We start from the raw sequence: 20,260 nt of genomic DNA on the forward strand, positions 1-20,260 counted from the left end.
ACATCGGCTATAATGAATATCGTAAACGCCTTCGCACTTGCGAAATATTTCAATCGCGGAAGTCGAAGAGCACTGTAATTTGCTAAAATAGATAAATGTAGAATTATACATTTGCATTACACGAGCAAGTTTTTACTAGATTTTGTTAAAAATATTATTACACAAAGTATATAATTATACATTTAATTGATAATAAAATATATATTATTAAAGGGAAAGATGCATTTTAGCTGCTTTCTTTTTAACTACCAAGATTAATTCTCTACGCTGACATGAGTAGACAATCGAGAAGGAAAATTGTGCGAATGTAGCGTATAGTATTCTCGGAAATCATCAATAGAAAGAATGGTGCCGTCTGGGCCAGCGAATTCTGTACGAAAAAATTCTTGGAAAGTTATCTATATATGTTATCTCTCAAATATCCATTCCCAGAAACAATCAGAGCGAAAAGATGCACAATAGCGCAAGCATATTAAAGGAGAAAGAGCGAATGTCAAAAGGAGAGAGGAAAGAGGGGGCTCCTCGCGAAGCAGCTCACTGACCACTTGACGAAGACAATCGGAATGATCGGCTCGTCCGACGGAAACGAGATACCGGCGATACAATAAGAGCACTCGCAAATGCTTCCCCGCGAATCCTTCTTCTCGCGAATCGTCCTCTCGCGGGACCAGCGCGCGATGTAACTTGTGCACGATACCCGCGCCATTTTTGGGGAAATATCACAGAAACCGCTGGCGAAATTTTCTCCCTTCGCGAAAGCGGAGATCCTTCCGGATGTAAAATTAATCGGCGCGTCGAGATGCGCGATCACGGCGAGTCATTCGCACGGGCCGATGACGGAGGCCAGCCGAAATTACCGTGCACCTCTGCCAACTTACGTGCTCGTTGCTGAGCGGGTGGCCTGTGACTGACACCCTCGATCCGCCACGCGCCCTCGCGCAGCTAATGCTGCGAATTCCAGGCGGTCCCTCGCGCGCAGGTCCACGCACCCGCACCCGCACCCGCACCCTCGTCCCGCACCCCCGCCGGCACACGATGATCCTTTCCTTCCTTCGCGTCTTTCGCTACTTCCTTCGGCGTATTCTTTTATTTCGGAGCACGACGGGGAGGAATCCCGCATTTTTATCCCGTGCTAAACGTTCCCTCGCGATTGCGTTAAAGTCTCGTTTCATAATCTCTCGCTGTGCTTGTGTCCTACGTGCGTGAATGAAATAGTGATACAAATAAAGATAATAAATCGAAAAGAGCTTTTCATGTCTGAATTTGTATAAATACTAAGATAAAAATATTAGAAGGATTTTAGTTGTACAACAAATATCTTTTAAATCATGCCTACATTTTTTCTTTCATATTAAATCGTAAAAATAATATAAAATTAAATTATTTATTATATAAAACTTATTTTAATTTTTTTGGAAGTAAGAGAAATTATTCATATCACTATTCTCTCTTATATGCAATATATTTAAATGTACAAGTTTTCCCTTTCTTCTTAGTTTTATTTCGAGACCTACTTGCTCAATGTATTGATAATAAGAAGATATTCTTCGTAATATTTCAACATTTATTTATTAGCTGCTTTTTTCCTCTCTTCCTTTTTACAATTTTTCATTATTTCTTTTATACTTCAAAGTTTCATCTTAATTTCTATTGTATGTGTGGTAAACTCGTAATGGAACTCTTTTTATCAATCGATCTTTCGATCACTTTTTTCTCTCACCTCTGAATTGTATGCTTTTTTGTTTATTACTACTTAATTTAAAAGAAGATTATATGCAAATAATCTTCTTTTAAATTATGCATTCGAACAAACAGATAGATATAAAGTTCTATCCAAGAAAAATCTTATCTTCTAACGCAATAATGCGTCACGCAAATAATAAATAGACACAAACAACAGCTATGATGAATGCGAGAAGGAGACGATTGTTCAACAAAAATTGAAAACACCGAACCAAACACAATACGCTTTATATCGAACTAAAGAATGGTAAAGTTCCGAGTTGTTGCTACGGGCTTTTGTGAATCCTCCATTGTTAAATATCGGCAGGTGTCAAATGCACGAGCTATCGTAGCACGCATTACGTAAATTACTTGCGAGAGTCCCTTCGTTTTCTACATTGTTCCGAATGATAGATTTGTCCCATCTCTATCGAGAGCGTTCTTGCTGCAAAACCGTTTCGCGACGCGGATGCCGTCATCCGCGATCGTAGCCTCGAAACTCAGTTGAGAAAATTCATGCTGTGCGAGAGAAGAGACCGTATCGCGCTCTTGACATTTCGCTTTGCACAGTCGCTTTGTCTGGTTGACGTAAACCACTCGTTATCGAGCTTTTTCCCTGCTCATTCCTCGCTTTGTAAAATCTGCGTTGACAGACTCTAAAGAGACGCCGGCACCTGAATAAAGTGTCTCTTTTAGTAGTGATTACTACGCGATTGTTACTGTATCCATTATCGGTTTAGCATATAAATAATAATACAATATAGTATAAGATTTATTTAATATTATTCGTGCGACTGCTAAAAGAAAACCTTGACTCATGTTTCTTGTTTCGCTTTCGATAAATTTTCTGTTGCTCTTTAATATTTAATATTTGTTTTAAACAAATTCGCGATATTTACATACATTTATTATCAATCTTATTATTGACCCTTATCGATACAATTATTTTTTTCCTAAATAATATTTCATAATTTAATATAAAAAAATTTATTTAAGAAACTATAATTAAATTTATATTTATATAATATATTCATAACATAACGTTCATAATTATTCACGCATCAATCTGGAGAAAAAAGTATGACTTTAAAAAGATTTTATTTTTTAATGATAATATATAAATGAATATATTGTATGTATGTGAATATATTGTTGTTATTAGCAGATCGTATGTATTAATTTCTATTTTTATCGCAAAGTGAAATTGTAGTTTATATAAAAAAATTTGCTTGCGGCGAAAAAGATAGGTTGATCATTCTACTTATACGACAAAGTAGTATAGCATTGTATTAGGCAGACGACGTCTGACTTCATATGCAGTATACCATTTGCTCTATATATACGACCAATATTTATCAATAAATCGCGTTTTATTTTAATGATTGCATTAACAATAACGATTAGAGCAACGATATGATAAAGACGACGATAGTGAAAAATAATGATAATGATGACGACAATAGATTAATGATTAATTAATAATAATAATAGATTAATAATTAATAATATAATATCTAATTAAATGTGTGTGCAATATTATATTAATCAAAAAAACATCTTAACATCATTATTAAATAATTATCACGTATCAATATTCAATGTAATTAGTAGGTAAAAATTATGCAATCCCGTCAAATATCATTGATCAACGATCGAGGCTGTTTAAAGGTCAAGGTCACGAATATGTAACTTTTATGAAATGTCGTTACCAATCCATAGTCATAACTCGTCGATGCGTCAACAGTCCGGCAATATGCATAATACATAATCGAGTATCGCGAGACTGGTATATAAGCTTTTAGAGAGCGTGAAATTGTTATATATACCCACCTCATGTGGCGCTTAACAAGAATCAGTGAGTAGGATTGCGCGAGACATTGAACATTTCTAAAGGCACCGAAGCGGTTTCAAGTGGACACAGATAGACAAGCATAGATTGACATGTGAGTATGGTCCCGAGTTGGCGAGTAGTACGACAATATCATAGTAGCGACATATATACCGGGTGACGCAAGCGTGTCGGTAACCCGTTCACCACTCGAGCGGATTGCGAATGTGTACCGACTGACGCGATAGGAGCTTTTCCGACAGTACAGCATCACTTGCGAAAGCTTTCAAGAGGGAAAAAGCCAGGATTTACCGACGAAAGCTTTACGGTATGCAACGGACTTACCTGCGAAAGAACGCGCATTTTTTCACCACACTATCGATGTGCCATTGATTAATAGCGTATAATTCCACGAAACGATTAAAATTGTCGGTGTTTTTCAAAGAGTGTTCGATTTCGAGTAATGTGCTAAATTAATTAATACCTATAATTCGCTATCAATAACGATATTATTGTGATTTACAGATACCGACGTCGTGATATTAATTTTTGCGTGCACATGCGTGTGCGAATATGAATATATTGTGAATATTCAAATGCGCGAGAGATGAGAGACTGGACATTTTTTCATCACACTATCGATATACAGTCGATTGTTATAGCGTATAATTTAACGAAACGATTAAAATTGTCGGTGTTTTTCAAAGAGTGTTCGGTTTCGAGTAATGTGTTAAATTAAAATTAATACCTATAATTCGCTATCAATAACGATATTATTGTGATTTACAGATACCGACGTCGTGATATTAATTTTTGCGTGCACATGCGTACGAATATGAATATATTGTGAATATTGAAATGCGCGAGAGATGAGAGACTGGACATTTTTTCACCACACTATCGATGTGCCATTGATTAATAGCGTATAATTCCACGAAACGATTAAAATTGTCGGTGTTTTTCAAAGAGTGTTCGGTTTCGAGTAATGTGCTAAATTAATTAATACCTATTCGCTATCAATAACGATATTATTGTGATTTACAGATACCGACGTCGTGATATTAATTTTTGCGTGCACATGCGTACGAATATGAATATATTGTGAATATTCAAATGCGCGAGAGATGAGAGACTGGACATTTTTTCACCACACTATCGATGTGCCATTGATTAATAGCGTATAATTCCACGAAATGATTAAAATTGTCGGTGTTTTTCAAAGAGTATTCTGTTTCGAGTAATGTGCTAAATTAATTAATACCTATAATTCGCTATCAATAACGATATTATTGTGATTTACAGATACCGACGTCGTGATATTAATTTTTGCGTGCACATGCGTACGAATATGAATATATTGTGAATATTCAAATGCGCGAGAGATGAGAGACTGGACATTTTTTCACCACACTATCGATGTGCCATTGATTAATAGCGTATAATTCCACGAAACGATTAAAATTGTCGGTGTTTTTCAAAGAGTGTTCGGTTTCGAGTAATGTGCTAAATTAATTAATACCTATTCGCTATCAATAACGATATTATTGTGATTTACAGATACCGACGTCGTGATATTAATTTTTGCGTGCACATGCGTACGAATATGAATATATTGTGAATATTCAAATGCGCGAGAGATGAGAGACTGGACATTTTTTCACCACACTATCGATGTGCCATTGATTAATAGCGTATAATTCCACGAAATGATTAAAATTGTCGGTGTTTTTCAAAGAGTATTCTGTTTCGAGTAATGTGCTAAATTAATTAATACCTATAATTCGCTATCAATAACGATATTATTGTGATTTACAGATACCGACGTCGTGATATTAATTTTTGCGTGCACATGCGTACGAATATGAATATATTGTGAATATTCAAATGCGCGAGAGATGAGAGACTGGACATTTTTTCACCACACTATCGATGTGCCATTGATTAATAGCGTATAATTCCACGAAATGATTAAAATTGTCGGTGTTTTTCAAAGAGTATTCTGTTTCGAGTAATGTGCTAAATTAATTAATACCTATAATTCGCTATCAATAACGATATTATTGTGATTTACAGATACCGACGTCGTGATATTAATTTTTGCGTGCACATGCGTGTGCGAATATGAATATATTGTGAATATTCAAATGCGCGAGAGATGAGAGACTGGACATTTTTTCACCACACTATCGATATACAGTCGATTGTTATAGCGTATAATTTAACGAAACGATTAAAATTGTCGGTGTTTTTAAAGAGTGTTCGGTTTCGAGTACTGTGTTAAATTAAAATTAATACCTATAATTCGCTATCAATAACGATATTATTGTGATTTACAGATACCGACGTCGTGATATTAATTTTTGCGTGCACATGCGTGTGCGAATATGAATATATTGTGAATATTCAAATGCGCGAGAGATGAGAGATTTGGCATTTTTTCACACTATCGATGTACCGTCGATTATTATACAATTCGTATAATTCGAAACAATTAAAATTGTCAATGTTTTTCAAACAATATTCGGTTTCGAGTAATGTGCTAAATTAATTAATACCTCTATAATTCGCTATCAATAACGATATTATTGTGATTTACAGATACTGTGACGTCATGATATAAATTTTTGCGTGCACACGCGTGCGAATCTGAAAATATAGTGAATATTCAAATGTATTTATATACACTTGTATCGATTATGCAAAATATTTTTGTCCGCACATCGATATATAATTTAAAGTTTAAGAGCACATAAATTTTTTTTCGCCTCTTCTCCAAAACGACTCGCGTCCCACGCGTGTCATTAATTTTGTCAATATAAAATGTTTTATTGTTGTTATCGTAGGTATAAGAAACGATATATCAAAGATACATAATGTTGCATTGTAAAATAATGATCAAAGTTGAGATCGTCCTAATTATTCGTACTATTTAAGATTATTAATTTAAATCGTATTAATGATTTAATTAATGATTGAATACGATTGCTAAGTAGCAGAGTGAGTGTAATTCAAAACGATTATAATTACTGAATAATCAGTAATCTTAATTAATGAGTAATAAAAATTATGGCTAAAATAATCGTCCAATATATGATTCATTATAATCCTTTTATAAATTCGTTTCCATAAATTATAATATAATACATAGTTATAATCGTTTCCATAAATTATGGATCAACACTTGTGAATGTGCGAAAATTGATTTTACTCACCAATCGATATATCACCGCGTTGCATCATCCTTCCGTTCCATTACTTCCTGTTCCTGATTTTTTCTTCGCTCCAGACAATTACACGGCATTTTTGGTTGTACATATCCACTTGCGTATTGTGTATTTGTGTATATAATGTACTTCTCACTAATTCAACAGTTTATCAAGTCACTCGCTTTTTGCAAAAAAAAAACTGAGGCTTTCTCGAAATCCGCCATATACGACGTCGACGCCGTTTACGAATATTGGAAGATGCGTCATAATCGCGAATAATTGTGCGAATTAATAGAGATACTAAAATTCGATTGTTTAATTCAAGGCACTCCCGACACTTATTCACCCGCGAAATTTATTTTAACGGGTAAAGAAAGACGCGAGAGATACGAAGCGAATTTGATACAATCACGATCCGTGCTCTAATGCGACTGAAGAGGTTACGGAAGATTTAGAAAACGTTGGAGAGAGAGAGAGTAGGTGGAGTGGGAGAAGGAGCGCGTCGCGACGTGAGCGAGTCTGTTCCAGGAAAAGCCGGGCACAACAATCCTTCGCGATATAAACAGAGATAAGCGAGAGGCTCGAGCGACGCTTCTGAGCGTCTTTTCAACCAATTTTCACGACAACGAAACTTCAATAAAAATTATTTATCATTTCTAGACGCAGCGAAAGTACGATGAACACGAAACGCGACAAACTTCACTAAGTACTTGTTTCCCGCGCGTTACCATGACGATATATTTCGCGCGAAATTATTATTAAATATGGCGGCAAATAGTCTCTCTCTCTCTCTCTCTCTCTCTCTCTCTCTCTCTCTCTCTCTCTCGCCGTTGTTTAAAAATTATATTGAAGAATAATCGCGTTCACGATGCTTTTGATTCGAACAGTCGTTTGCGGAAATCACTTTTACAGATAAAAAAATGCGAGAGATTATCGGAGCGAGCGCTATTCGATTTTAGATCCACGTTAATGCGACTGTTACAGAAAATTGAGACAGAATTAGATAGGAAAAAGTAGAGAAATGCGTCGCACCGGATAAAAGCATATTTCTTCCAGGAAAAAAAAGCCGGACGCAAAAAATATCCTGCGCTATACACAGCGATAATTCATTCATTCATTCACTCGCGTTTCACGAAAACTGAAACATTCAAATTCCGCCGTATGCAATGTTTCGGTTAGGTAGATAACTTACGCACAATGTCGCTTACGAATATGAAGTACTCGTGATTACACGGACTAATTAATACACTGAGACGATCACTTGTTGTATATTTCGACACTCCCGATACTCGATTTCGCACGCAACAGTTAAAAAGTACGAAAAACTCGAAAAATATACGACAAGGTCGCGCGCTGTAATACGACTGTACGGAGACGGAGTACGAAGGAATTTGGCGGTTGGCGGAGGGAGTGGGGGGTGGGGTGGGGGAGGCGGCGTGGGGCATGGGGAGGGGAGAGGGGGGGGGGAAGACATGCGTGCGCGTAAGGACGTGTAAAGACGCAACAAATTCTTTGCGACGAAATAAAAATATAGAAAGCTTATATCATGCTTTTCAAGTTCAAATCTCAATCGAAATAATAGTTAAATAAGAATTATATGTATGTACATCTTTTATATTTATATTTATTTATATTTATGTATGCACACGCAAGAATATTACGCGATAAATCGAAACACGAAATAATATTCGGAAACATTAATTGTCAGTGTTGTTATGTTTAAAACAAATGTTTTAAATATATTCTAAAAATCATATCAAAAAATTTTGTACATATATATATACATATATATATCTACATAAATAATAATATTTATTTTATGTATATTACGTATTTTATGTAGGTGTATATATATGTATATATAACTTTATTTATTTATTAGTGAATTGATTGATTGATTGATTTATTAGTGAATTGAATTTTTACGATAACGCGCGAAAGTATAATCACTCAGGGTTGGTAACATAAATGTTTAAAACATAATAACTCTGCTCTACAGTGGCGCTTTCTACCAACATAAATTTTATAATATATAAAAGAAAGCGCCACTGTAAAGTAGGGTTGTTATGTTTTAAACATTTATGTTACCAACCCTGAGTGATTGTACTTTTGCGCGTTATCGTAAAAATTTAATTCACAAACTCAAATGTAAAATGTTTTAGTAATTTATATAAAAGATTAAATAAATTAATATAAATGTAAAATTAGTTTATAGTAAATAAATCAAGTTAAATATTTTTAAATATATAAAATTAAATTTAAAATGTAAAATTTCATGTTGTCAAATTAATCTGTATTACTTATGTATATTATTTTTTTCGAAATTGTGTCAATTTGCACTCGTTCTATTCATATAAAATTATCTGTGTATTTATGTAATTTGCAGATAACAAACTCATAAAAATATGAAAATATTTAACATGAATATATTTTGTATTCTTTTCTCTCAAATTTTTCATAACTATCTCAATCTTATTGCATGACACAAGTTATTCAATATCGAATCACGTCTATTGTATATTTTCTCCTCTTTTTTAAATTATATTATTAATTCTACAGTTCTAAATATAATGTATTTCTACAGTTCTAAATATAATGTTTTAATTAAAACATTATAAACTACTAAAATAACATATTAGTACATCACAAATAAATTTAACAAAATGTATAGTCTTGAATTTGTGCATCGATTAGTCCTTAATTACAATTTACATGTGTCTCATCTCAATATTATAAATAAACAGTGTCAAAATATATTTGCCATCTATATAGTAATAATTATAATAATAATAATTTTGCCATTTTATATACGTGGAACATATTAATATAATGTATTACGTACCATATTTGTATTTATATATTTACTGTGTAGAGCATTATTTCTTTATTAAAATAATTCTTATTTCGTATTTTATATTATTTCGCTGTGAAAACTAAAAATCGAGCGTCGAAGACGACTTCTTCGTATTCCGAGAATTTTGTGCCCGGTTTTTTTCCTGGAAAAGGTGCGCTTGTACGTGCAGGCTGTCTGGAGAAAGCCGGACACAGGAACAAAAGAGACAGCGATATTCGGTAGCGACTCTCTCTCTCTCTAAGCAGGAGATCACAAGCAGCCAATCATAGGTAAAGAATATCCTCCTCTTCGTCTTTCTCTATAACTTTCTCTTTCTCGTCGTCAGACGTAGAGGGGGCGCGCTGGACGACCGTTAGAAAAAGACAACTACCAAAAAAGCTCTATCTTTTCCTTTCTAGTGTTTCCCCCACCAAGCCTAACTGCTACAAACTTTTCCGCGACCGTTAATAATTGTATCAGTTAGCGCGAGCTCGTCGGATCGTCTTCAGGTGTTTCTCGCGCTTTTTATCCATCGAAAGTAAAAAGTTTCGCATGCGAACGAGTGTCGAAAGTACCGAATCGTACAAGGGGCGATTATTTCGGTATGTATTCGCTGTATTTATTAATCCGCGCAACCGCGATGTGTTCCTCGATACTCGTAAACGATATATATATATCTAACTGCCGAGACACAGCAAATGGCGGAATTCGAAAGTTTCAGTTTCCGCGGTACGCGAATGAATTAATTAATTATCGCTGCTTATCGCGCAGTTAATATCGCGCAGAGTTTCTCGCTTCCGGCTTTTCCCGAAAGAAATACTCTTATTTTAGACGTTCGGCGACGCGGTTTTCCATCTTCCTCTCTCGCCTAGCTTCTCTCTCTCTCTCTCTCTCTCTCTCTCTCTCTCTCTCTCTCTCTCTCTCTCTCTCTCTCTCTCTCTCTCTCTCTCTCTCTCCCTCTCTCCTTCCGTCTACCCGATCCTTCCTAAATTTTTCATCGTTTTATTATATATTGCATCGGCGCGGAATCGAATAGCACTCGCTTCGTTATCTCCCGCATCGTTTTATCCATCGAAATGATTTCCGTGTGAATCAGTGCTCGAAATGATCGACTCGCGTAACGGCTTATAATTTTTCGCAACGCCGGAATTATTTACCGCCATATGCAATAATAATTTCGCGCGAGCAACAAGTAGGTTGGTACACCTGATACAAGTGAAGTACGTAGCGTTGCGCCTTCCGATTCGCATCGTATTTCGATCGTTGTGCGTCTAGAAGTGATCTTTATTAAACTATCGTTTACATTATCGTGAAAAAGTTTGGCGCGCGACCGAGGGAAAGTGCCGAGTAATAAAACGCGATTATTTCGATGCATCGCTCGAGTCTATCTTCGTTTATATCGCGAAGGTTTCGTGCTCGGATTTTCTTGGCAAAGATTCGCTCTCTCTCTCACGACGCCCTCGCGCGACGGTTCTTCCTCCCCCGCGCCACCTATCGATTCAAAATCTTCTAAATCTCCCATAACCTTTTCACATTAGAGCGCGGATCGTGGCCGGCTCGAGTTCGCTCTATATCTCGTGTTTTTTCACTCGCCAAACGGAATTTCACGTACGAACGAGTATCGGGGGTGTCGAATTGAACAACGGGCGAACGTCTCAGCGTGTCTAATCGCGAGTGTAACGCGTCTTTAAATATTCGGTAACGAATTTTAATATACCGCGCCTTCGCGTATTTCGGAAACCTGCGGATCGCGAGTGAAAATTAGTGAATTAGTGAATTTTAGTGAAATGAGAATTAGTGAAATGGGCATTAGTGAATTAGTGAATTAGTGAATTACATCAATCAATGTGGATCTACAACCAAATGGATGTACAACCGAGAATGCAGCGTAGCTGTCTGCGAGGGAACAAAACCGAGCGAAATATGCAGCGACGCATCGACCGGTGAGTCGATGATTTATTATTTTATTTACCTGATTGTTGATTTATTGGCTACGAGTTCGAATTATTCGATAAATGAGATTGCGAGGGCGGTCTCTGTTTTTATATAGGACTTTTGATATTGCAAGATATTTATTATTTTATTATTTAAATTTTTATTATTATATATATATATATTTTTTTATTCTTAAAATAATACGTTCGTGATACATATAAATATATACGCAATTGTGTATATAATAGATTTTGATTATTTTTATATTTAATTAAAAACAAAGATTTTTTCGGTAAAAATTTTGAAATATATAAATAGTCACAAAGAATATGAATTTGAAAATGTATTATTATTATTTTTGATAATGATTGCCGATCTCTTCGTCGAATCTATCTGATAAATGACAAAATAATAATCATAACAGCGAGAATTATGAATTTGTATAATTAATAACCAAATACACCAATATTTAAGTACCGTTAATTGAATACCGTCATTAAAAATTCCCAGATAATTAGCAACTTGTACGTGAACAATTTTTAAAAATTCATCTTGAAAGCCGAAATTCGCACGCTCTTTGCGCGCTTCTAAAAAAACTTGTCAAAGTTGCATGTTATTACTTTGAGCTATATTGACACGTAATTATAATTCCAGTAATAAAATGCATAATACATAATCGCGGGATCAGTGCGTGAGAACGAAGTTGTCATACCCACCTGTTGGTGCTTAATAAGAAATAAAGATTGCGCGAGGGAGATATAAAATATTTCTAAGAGTATCGGTGAAGTATAGACATAGATATATAAGACAGAGGCGCGAGTAGTCGTGTTTCTGATTGCGCGTCCGCGAGTAGTATAACACTAACGTAGTACCGACCGTATATACCGGGTGAGCGGGTGATGCGCGAGTGCGTCGATAACTCGTTCACGAGCTGATTCTCCTTTATACCGACACTGCTACGGTAACATTGAGAAGCTTCTTCGTAGAACGACATCACAGCATCCGAAATCTTTTTCAAAGCGGAAAAACCTATGACTTACCGACGGTTTGCGAAAGCTTTGCTCTGTGCGATGCACTTACCTATAAAAGAAAGAAAAAGATATGCATTAGAGACAGTTTTTTTTTATTACAATATATATACCGTCGATTACGATATACATAATTTAGCGAGGCGATTAAAATTGTCAGAGTGCTTTTTAAATGTATTCGGTTCAAAGTAATGTGGGCTAAATTTGCAGTATCGCTTTTGAATTTTTTTGCACGTATGTATACGTTTTTTTTCACACTTTTCTATACATATCATAAAATGCCGAAACGGAATAAATAAAATAAAAAATTAATAAAATAAATAAAAAGATTAAAATTTCAGAACAAAGATATATATATATAATTGAATTTTTGGAAAATAATGTTTAATTGTTTTAACTGTTTTAATTGTTTCAATAACAATTAATATTTAGATAACAAAATTGTAAAAGATAACAGTTTGAAAACTGTTGCTCGAGAGAGAAAATGTAGAGTAAATAATCTGAAAGCGTTGTGCAAATAATTGTCGTGTGTATTATTTGAGTTTCGAAAATGTATGTGTATAGTTAAAAATAATTATTTAAAAAAGTAATTATTAACGAACAATAATTAATAAAAAGTAAATAAAAAATAGTTTTAAGTAAATCATATAGTAACTATACTTATTGATTTGATATTATTTATTAATTAGATAGAACTAATTTAATTATAGAAAATAGGATTGCGTGTCTCTCTTTTATAATAAAAGTAAAAGTTAAAATATTTTTTCAAAAGAGAAAGAATTAATTTTTAATTTAAGATATAAATAAGAATATGCTAGATACCGCATACATTAATAAAAAATACATATTTCATATCAATCGGCTCTGTACGTAAATGACGAAACATGCTGAATTATTTTTAATTATACGAATATTATTTCTTAGTTTTTTCATGCATCCTAAAGTATCGTTCATGCTATGCGCGATTTCTACAAACTACTAGGCTAGGTGTAAGATATCGCATACGAATTTAACCAAAGGTCACAGAGTAGAGAAAATGCTTCTAGCCTTAAGGTTTTCTCTAATTTTAAATCAGTGATAGCTCACAGTTCAGTGTTTCTCAATTTTCACTATAATTAAAAAGAGAATCGGTGTATATTTATTTGCAATTTTTTTTACATGACATCTTACATGGTGTATAGAAAAGAGCGTGGAAAAAAAATGTGCTTTTATACTGCAGAAGTTGAGTAACACTGATCCATAACTTCAAAGGTTCGACCCTGGCACTACCTACTTTTTTTCTAGATAACTCTCTTAGCGCGAATGAGGCGATTACACTACATATAGGCTGTTCTGCGTGCACCGAGGTCTTTTAATTATATCTTCTGCACATCCGCATGTAATATAGGCGAGTACATTAGGCTAATAAGATTGCATTACGGCGATCTACGAGTCGAGTTCTCTCATCGGAGGCGTTAACGTTTCATGCGACTTGTCAAACAACTTCCGCGTCGTGACAACTGAGACGAATAAATAAATAAATGAAGAAATAAATTCTAAAACTCACAGAAGGTTTTTTTTTTACAGATGCGATACGACAAACTATATAAGCGGATTAATCGAATCGCGTTACATTCGGCGAACCATTACGTTAAAATAATCGGCGAAACAGCTTAATTACTCGATAATTGATTTTGCGGAGACTATGATCTATATGCGCTAATAAGAGCGGCGAATTATGGCTTTCTATTTTCTATATAGGGCTTGAAATCTAATCTAGCGGCGCCTAAACTATGTAATGTAACAAACGATCCAAGCTTTTTCTTAACTTTAAAGATACCTGCACGACCGTCGATCCGCGATGCGCCTGTTCAATAGAAAAACAAGAAATAAACGTTATATATATATATATATATATATATATATATATACGGCCGAATAAGTGTAAGAGAATCCAAGTAATATCGCTGAATCGTCTATAATAGAAAACAGTTTTCGAATATATTGTGCAATTAATCAAATATTTAAGTACGATCGATATAATTTATATGTAAATTATTATTATTATATTATTCGCGATTACACACATTTATTCGCATTATTATTAATATTCATTATTATATTTGCTATTAATTTATTATTTAATGTAAATTGAAAAAAAAATTTTTAAACAAGGACACTAATCTACATTCTCGTTATATTTTCGGACCATCAATTTTATATTTATCGACGTTTATCGCTAGCAAATTGAATACGACTGAGACATGATAATCACGGGTACTTTAAAGATACACGCGATCGCAAAATTGGCAATTAGCATCTGATAGCAAGTCGCAAAATGCGAAGTATTCACTATATCGCGTCTGTTATATAGGCCTAGCAACAGGTGGGCTGTTATCCTTTAGGCCAGTCCGATACTTGCTCTCTGTATGTAATCCGTGAATAGAGGAAATCATTTGAAACTACCGCGATTCGTCAATAATGAACGATGAGAGAGTAATTTTCCACAGAGGGAACTTTCTCGTCGCGATAGAACGCGCTCGTAATATACATAGTCGCGAGACAAATCGTAGCCAATAATTCAACTTTCGCAAAAAACTAAAACCTGAACATAATATCGAATTAACTCTATTTTAATTGTGCAGAGAAAATTGGATTTTAAAATTTGTACAATCAAATTAACTTAGAAATAATCGATTAGCTACCATATTTCACACAAGGATTTTAATTATATTATAGAAATTAAATAAAAAAAAGTATATATGTATAATTATTAATAAAATTAGGTTTTAATAATAATTAATAATTAAAAATAATTAGATATGAAGAAAACAGATGTATCATACACATTTATTTAAGCAGTAAATTTAAGAAATTAAAAAAATAAATTTCTAAAATTTATTTAAAAGTTTGTTCGAAATTATGTTCAGAAACTGATAGATAAAATTGAAATATATGTATATTTGAAATTGATAAACATTTCGTATATGGGATAAAGTATACTGATAAAACGCGCACAATAGCGTTATTATCCTTGGATCCGTATACATAATGAACGTACATGTAATAGTACCCTCCATCATTTTTCACGTTAACGATTTGTCAAAAGAGATACGTGCGATTGTCCTTATTTGCCATTCGACGATCGAAACAGAATTCGCGACTTTAACTTGGCGCAATATAGCGTTATCGAGGTAGATATCTCTTGGATCGTAACACGAACAATTACTGTCCATTATTGATATTAACACTATGCGACGACAATATCGCGTTATAGCGGCACACTCTGCAGAGCGGAAGCCCCTAGCGTATGCCATAAATTAACATCGAAACTTGGCTGAACGAGAGCCAACCTTGTCGCTTAACAAATGTGTCAGTCGCCCTTTTACAACCTTTTCCATTTAAAGGTTGCCAAGATTTTATATTGTAGTACGCTATAAATAATGCATTTGCTATAATACATACGTTAATAATGCAATCATTTATTATTAATATTAATTGTTCCGAAATCCTTTACCGATTGACAATGATGAAATGGGAGAGCCAACCTTGTCGCTTAACAAATGTGTCAGTCGCCCTTTTACAACCTTTTCCATTTAAAGGTTGCCAAGATTTTATATTGTAGTACGCTATAAATAATGCATTTGCTATAATACATACGTTAATAATGCAATCATTTATTATTAATATTAATTGTTCCGAAATCCTTTACCGATTGACAATGATGAAATGGGAGGGAAATATAACTCTAAACTTTCCAACACATATATTTTATATTTTACATTTGCGAAAGAGAGAGATTTCTTTTTGCCAGATTGACGTCTTGATATTATAATAATATGACATATCATAATATTTTCCAAGATAATCTCTCTTTCTGCGCTATATAAAACGCAAAATATTTCACGACGAAATATTGAATTATTGAATATGTTTTTCAAATAATAAGTTAAGACACGCGAAAAGTAACATTCAAATTATACCACCAGCCCAATAGCGTTATAAATTAATACGTAGGGAAAAACAATTTTATATTTACATTTCCATTTACGCGTTTAATTAACCGTTCAATTAAACGTTCCGTCCGACAATGAGACGGAAGAGGTTTAGAAGTCTACATCTGTTGTCGCGCGAAGCTGTCGAGATCGTTAGAGAGACGACGCGAAGGTCATGTCCCGGATTGCCACGTATACGGGAATCCCATCGGCCCTACGGGTGCCTGGGAAACGGGAGGAAATATATATATACACTATATATATATTGGGATAGAATTCTCTCTCTCTCTTTCTCCCTCGTCGTCCTTCGCGCACATCTACTTGCTTTTCCACGATGTGATACGACGACTGGTAAACGCCCACCGGTCGAAAGAAATAGTCTACTATCGACTCTACCCGCCCTTTGATACGAAAGTCGTACGAGTATTAAGGCTTGACGTTTTGAAATTTTCTTCAAAGCGAGATTCGCGAGCAGCCAGTTTAGTTATACTTTTATGAAAAAAACGCGCAATCTATCTTGACTTACGCAATATCGCGCGAATCTTCTTACGTTATAAAGACTGCGATAGCAAAGAAAGTTATGCATTTGCGTTTGCAAACCAACATATTGATTATGAATTCGTTTCCCTTATTAATCGAACGCGCAGCATAATTGCAGATTTTATTCGAAAATATATAGACTGCATATTATATGCAATATTCTTCGTTTCATATGTTCCACGCATTTTTAAATTTTTTTCTCGAATCACGATTCTTTTTTCACATTTTTCCAAGATGTGATATTTGCACAACTTGTAACAGTAATTTTATACCGATGGATAGAATTCTTTGACGAGTTTTAAATGAACTTTTTTGATGAAAATATCCGCATACTAAATAACTTTCGAATAATAACTAATCGAAATAAATAATCGTGTCAAGTTAATAAGAGAAAAATATTGATCGTATATCGATTAGAGTATCCATCGTTAAAATTAGAATCATAAATTGTTGGATATTTTTAATAATATCGTACCAAAGAATTTACAATCTTGAACTTTTAAATCTGTCTTTTTTTTTAATGGCATTATTATTATGCCCTTCTTAGTGTGAGACTTTTTTGAGCAATCAAACGAGGGTCGGCAATTTGATCGGAGTACTGATCGTTCACAATTTTATCGCTCTTGACTGAATCCGAAGACGTGATAAATCTGCGAATCGACACCGCGATAGGAAACTCGAGCTTGCTCGTGTTGGTTTAATACGGTCACGCTCTGTCGCGCTTTTCTCGCCTCTTAAAAACGGACACATTTTATGTACTTCTTGCGAGGTAAAAGACAATGTGCTTGCTTCAAGCGCTAAATAAACGGAGACCCTTTTAAAAGCGTGCTCGCTCGACAATCGAAATTCGAGAACGTTTAAACGTAACGATCGAATTACGCGATTCCGAGAACGATTGTGTTATCCGAATGTAACTTTTTCGAGAAAAAGGCAACATCTCGATTTTATTCGATACTATCGACTGTTCACTTCAAATTATTTCCTTCTTTCTGTAAATTCAATTTTTTGTAAAATTACGCTGTTAATTTCGATCTTTATTTGAGCGCATTTGCAATAGGGCTTGAATTTTGCTTGAATTTAAACGCCACTACTAGGCGGAAGGAAATTCATAAATATTAATGTACTGTGCGATACGTCGCATCGATCTCGGCCCGCGCTCGTTCAATCGAGCCGTTGATTAAAATGAAATTCCGTAGAATAGCTATCCTCTTCAAAGCGTATGTATTAGACCTACAAAATGCGTCGAAAATAGCAGTAATCGTATTTATGACGCTATTCAAAACATCATCTTGCAAAATAATCGAGAAAGTCTGAATAATTTCATAAAAAAATGTGTGTATAATACACAACTTTTTAAGAGTTTTCACTTTACGTTGATATTAGCGCGCTTCTGTTATCAAATTATCACGAATAAACACAGAGAATATTTTGGCGCTACTATTCTTTCGAAACTGCAAAGTCATATATACATATCAGTTTCTTTCCAATAACTTTAACTTCCTTTTACTTCCTGATTTACGTAATAATTAGCCGCGTTTTAAGAGACCAATCCTAATCGCACTTCCGAGATAACGGGAGACAATTTTCAATCAAGCTCTCTCTCTCTCCGCGACGTCTCTCGAAATTGGTCTCTCGACGAGGCGGCGCCGGCGGCGGTGATCAGCCATTGGCGGCTGAAAAATACGGATGTACATACAATAGAATCACTCACCCGGCGCATCACGCGAAGGGAGAACGAGGATGTCTTCATTTTGGTGGTAATTCTGGCAGCTCGCTACGAGAAGTTTCGGAATCGGGACGGTGTCCTGGGATGGCCTCCTTCCTCCGCCAGCGTCGCCGTCGTCGCCGCCAACGCCGCAGCCCTTGGACGATGAGAGAGAGAGCTCCGATGCTGTAGCCGTTCTCCCGCGTTAGCCGTTTCCGCCCGTATTTATCGCGCCGTCGGATGACCCCGTCGGCGATCTTGTCCGCGACCCGGATGCCGACTAGAGTCGGAACAGCTGGCGATCTCGACTCGCTAATTCGCGTATCGCGGCGGGACGGAGTGCGCGACGCGGAGAAGGGTCGTTCTCTCTCAGGGGTGGCTGGAAGGCTACAACTACAGGTGGTCGCGCGTTGTTGACTAAATCTTCGCGCCGATCGTATCTGCCCGCTTCTCTCTCTCGCTCCCTTCCGCGCGCGCGCTTCCTCTACCCTTTCTTCTTGTCGTCACTCTTTTCGCTCCACCACCCGCCTCACTCATCCCAGTCGATTCCCCAGCAACGCGCATACCCACGCACTATCACACGTGCGACACGAGCGCACGCGCGCTCCCACGCGATCTTCTCGATTTTCTTCCCTTCCGTGTTATTTCTTTCCTTTCTTTCTTCCTTCGCTCATTTGTCCGAAGGAAAATCTTAAATTGAGAAAAAATGCGGTCGAGAGAGATCACGATGTTTCTCTCGTCGCTCATCTGTAAAATTGTAATACATGCGAATGGTGCGAAGTAAATATGGAATAAATTTATTGATGGCCGATCGATCGGTCTGACTTATCGATGACTGAATCTTGATATCGCATATGTTTAAGGGTTGATTGGGAAAGGGCAAATGATATATATGGCTATATGATATAGGGGAACCACCCGATGTTGCGCTCGCGCATACTCGTCGCGATGCCATCTTGCCATGCCGAGAATCGCGCCCCTCGTTCAAGGTCGCGGGACTTCATAGTGAAGCCGCGCGTCGATATTTCATTCGTCGTTCGATGGGTGGAGACGCGCGGAAATAGTTGCAAACGTTTTATGTCACTCTATATAACCTACCTTTGTACACCACTCGATTAAATGATAGTCAGTTGAGTGTCACACTCGTGTGATCTATTTTTGCGCGACCTACTATTTTAGATTGATGTATATTAAATTATTTTTTTGCAATATATATTTGTACGATTACGTCTTTAATTCTTATAATTTATTATTTGATGAGCAAAAGATAATGAACGATTAATATTTCTTAAAAGTATTTTTCATAATTCTAATATTCTTAATAGAGATCTGTAAATCTATATACACATATGTATTATGAATATTTTGATTCATGTTTGTTTATAATGTCCAAATTTGCATTAAAATAAAGATTAAAATAAAATTTGTTATACAATATATACAACAAAAACTCGAGAAATGAAATAAACATAATCGCATTATTGAATTA

The 20,260-nt window shown here is 35.4% G+C and overlaps 2 protein-coding genes across 5 annotated transcripts in view; one reads left to right on the forward strand and one right to left on the reverse strand.

The window, feature by feature from the left end:
- LOC145940005 (neo-calmodulin) overlaps positions 1 to 19,201 on the reverse strand; it is a 55,463-nt gene extending 36,262 nt beyond the window's left edge. Inside the window, exons 1-2 of one of the 4 annotated variants that reach the window (XM_083044751.1) lie at positions 18,778 to 19,201; positions 879 to 1,194 (exon numbers count right to left, since the gene is read on the reverse strand). Coding sequence is in view for 1 of the 4 variants with exons in the window: in XM_083044753.1 (XP_082900879.1) it covers positions 18,778 to 18,816 (39 nt within the window). In the remaining 3 variants the exon portion in view is untranslated. Of the gene's footprint in view, positions 1 to 878; positions 1,195 to 6,762; positions 8,130 to 18,777 lie in introns of those variants that run through there. The other 3 variants (XM_083044750.1, XM_083044752.1, XM_083044753.1) reach the window with 3 other exon arrangements.
- The window catches only part of LOC145940008 (uncharacterized), a 127,674-nt gene continuing 117,881 nt past the window's right edge, over positions 10,468 to 20,260 (forward strand). Inside the window, exon 1 of the mRNA XM_083044758.1 lies at positions 10,468 to 11,532. Within this exon, the coding sequence (XP_082900884.1) occupies positions 11,435 to 11,532 (98 nt within the window). The 5' untranslated portion in view covers positions 10,468 to 11,434. The remainder of the gene's footprint in view (positions 11,533 to 20,260) is intronic.

Source organism: Prenolepis imparis, unplaced genomic scaffold (assembly GCF_030444845.1).
Source record: "Prenolepis imparis isolate NDT839.2.m4 unplaced genomic scaffold, iyPreImpa1.0 SCAF_8, whole genome shotgun sequence".
Taxonomy (NCBI): Eukaryota; Metazoa; Arthropoda; class Insecta; order Hymenoptera; family Formicidae; genus Prenolepis; species Prenolepis imparis.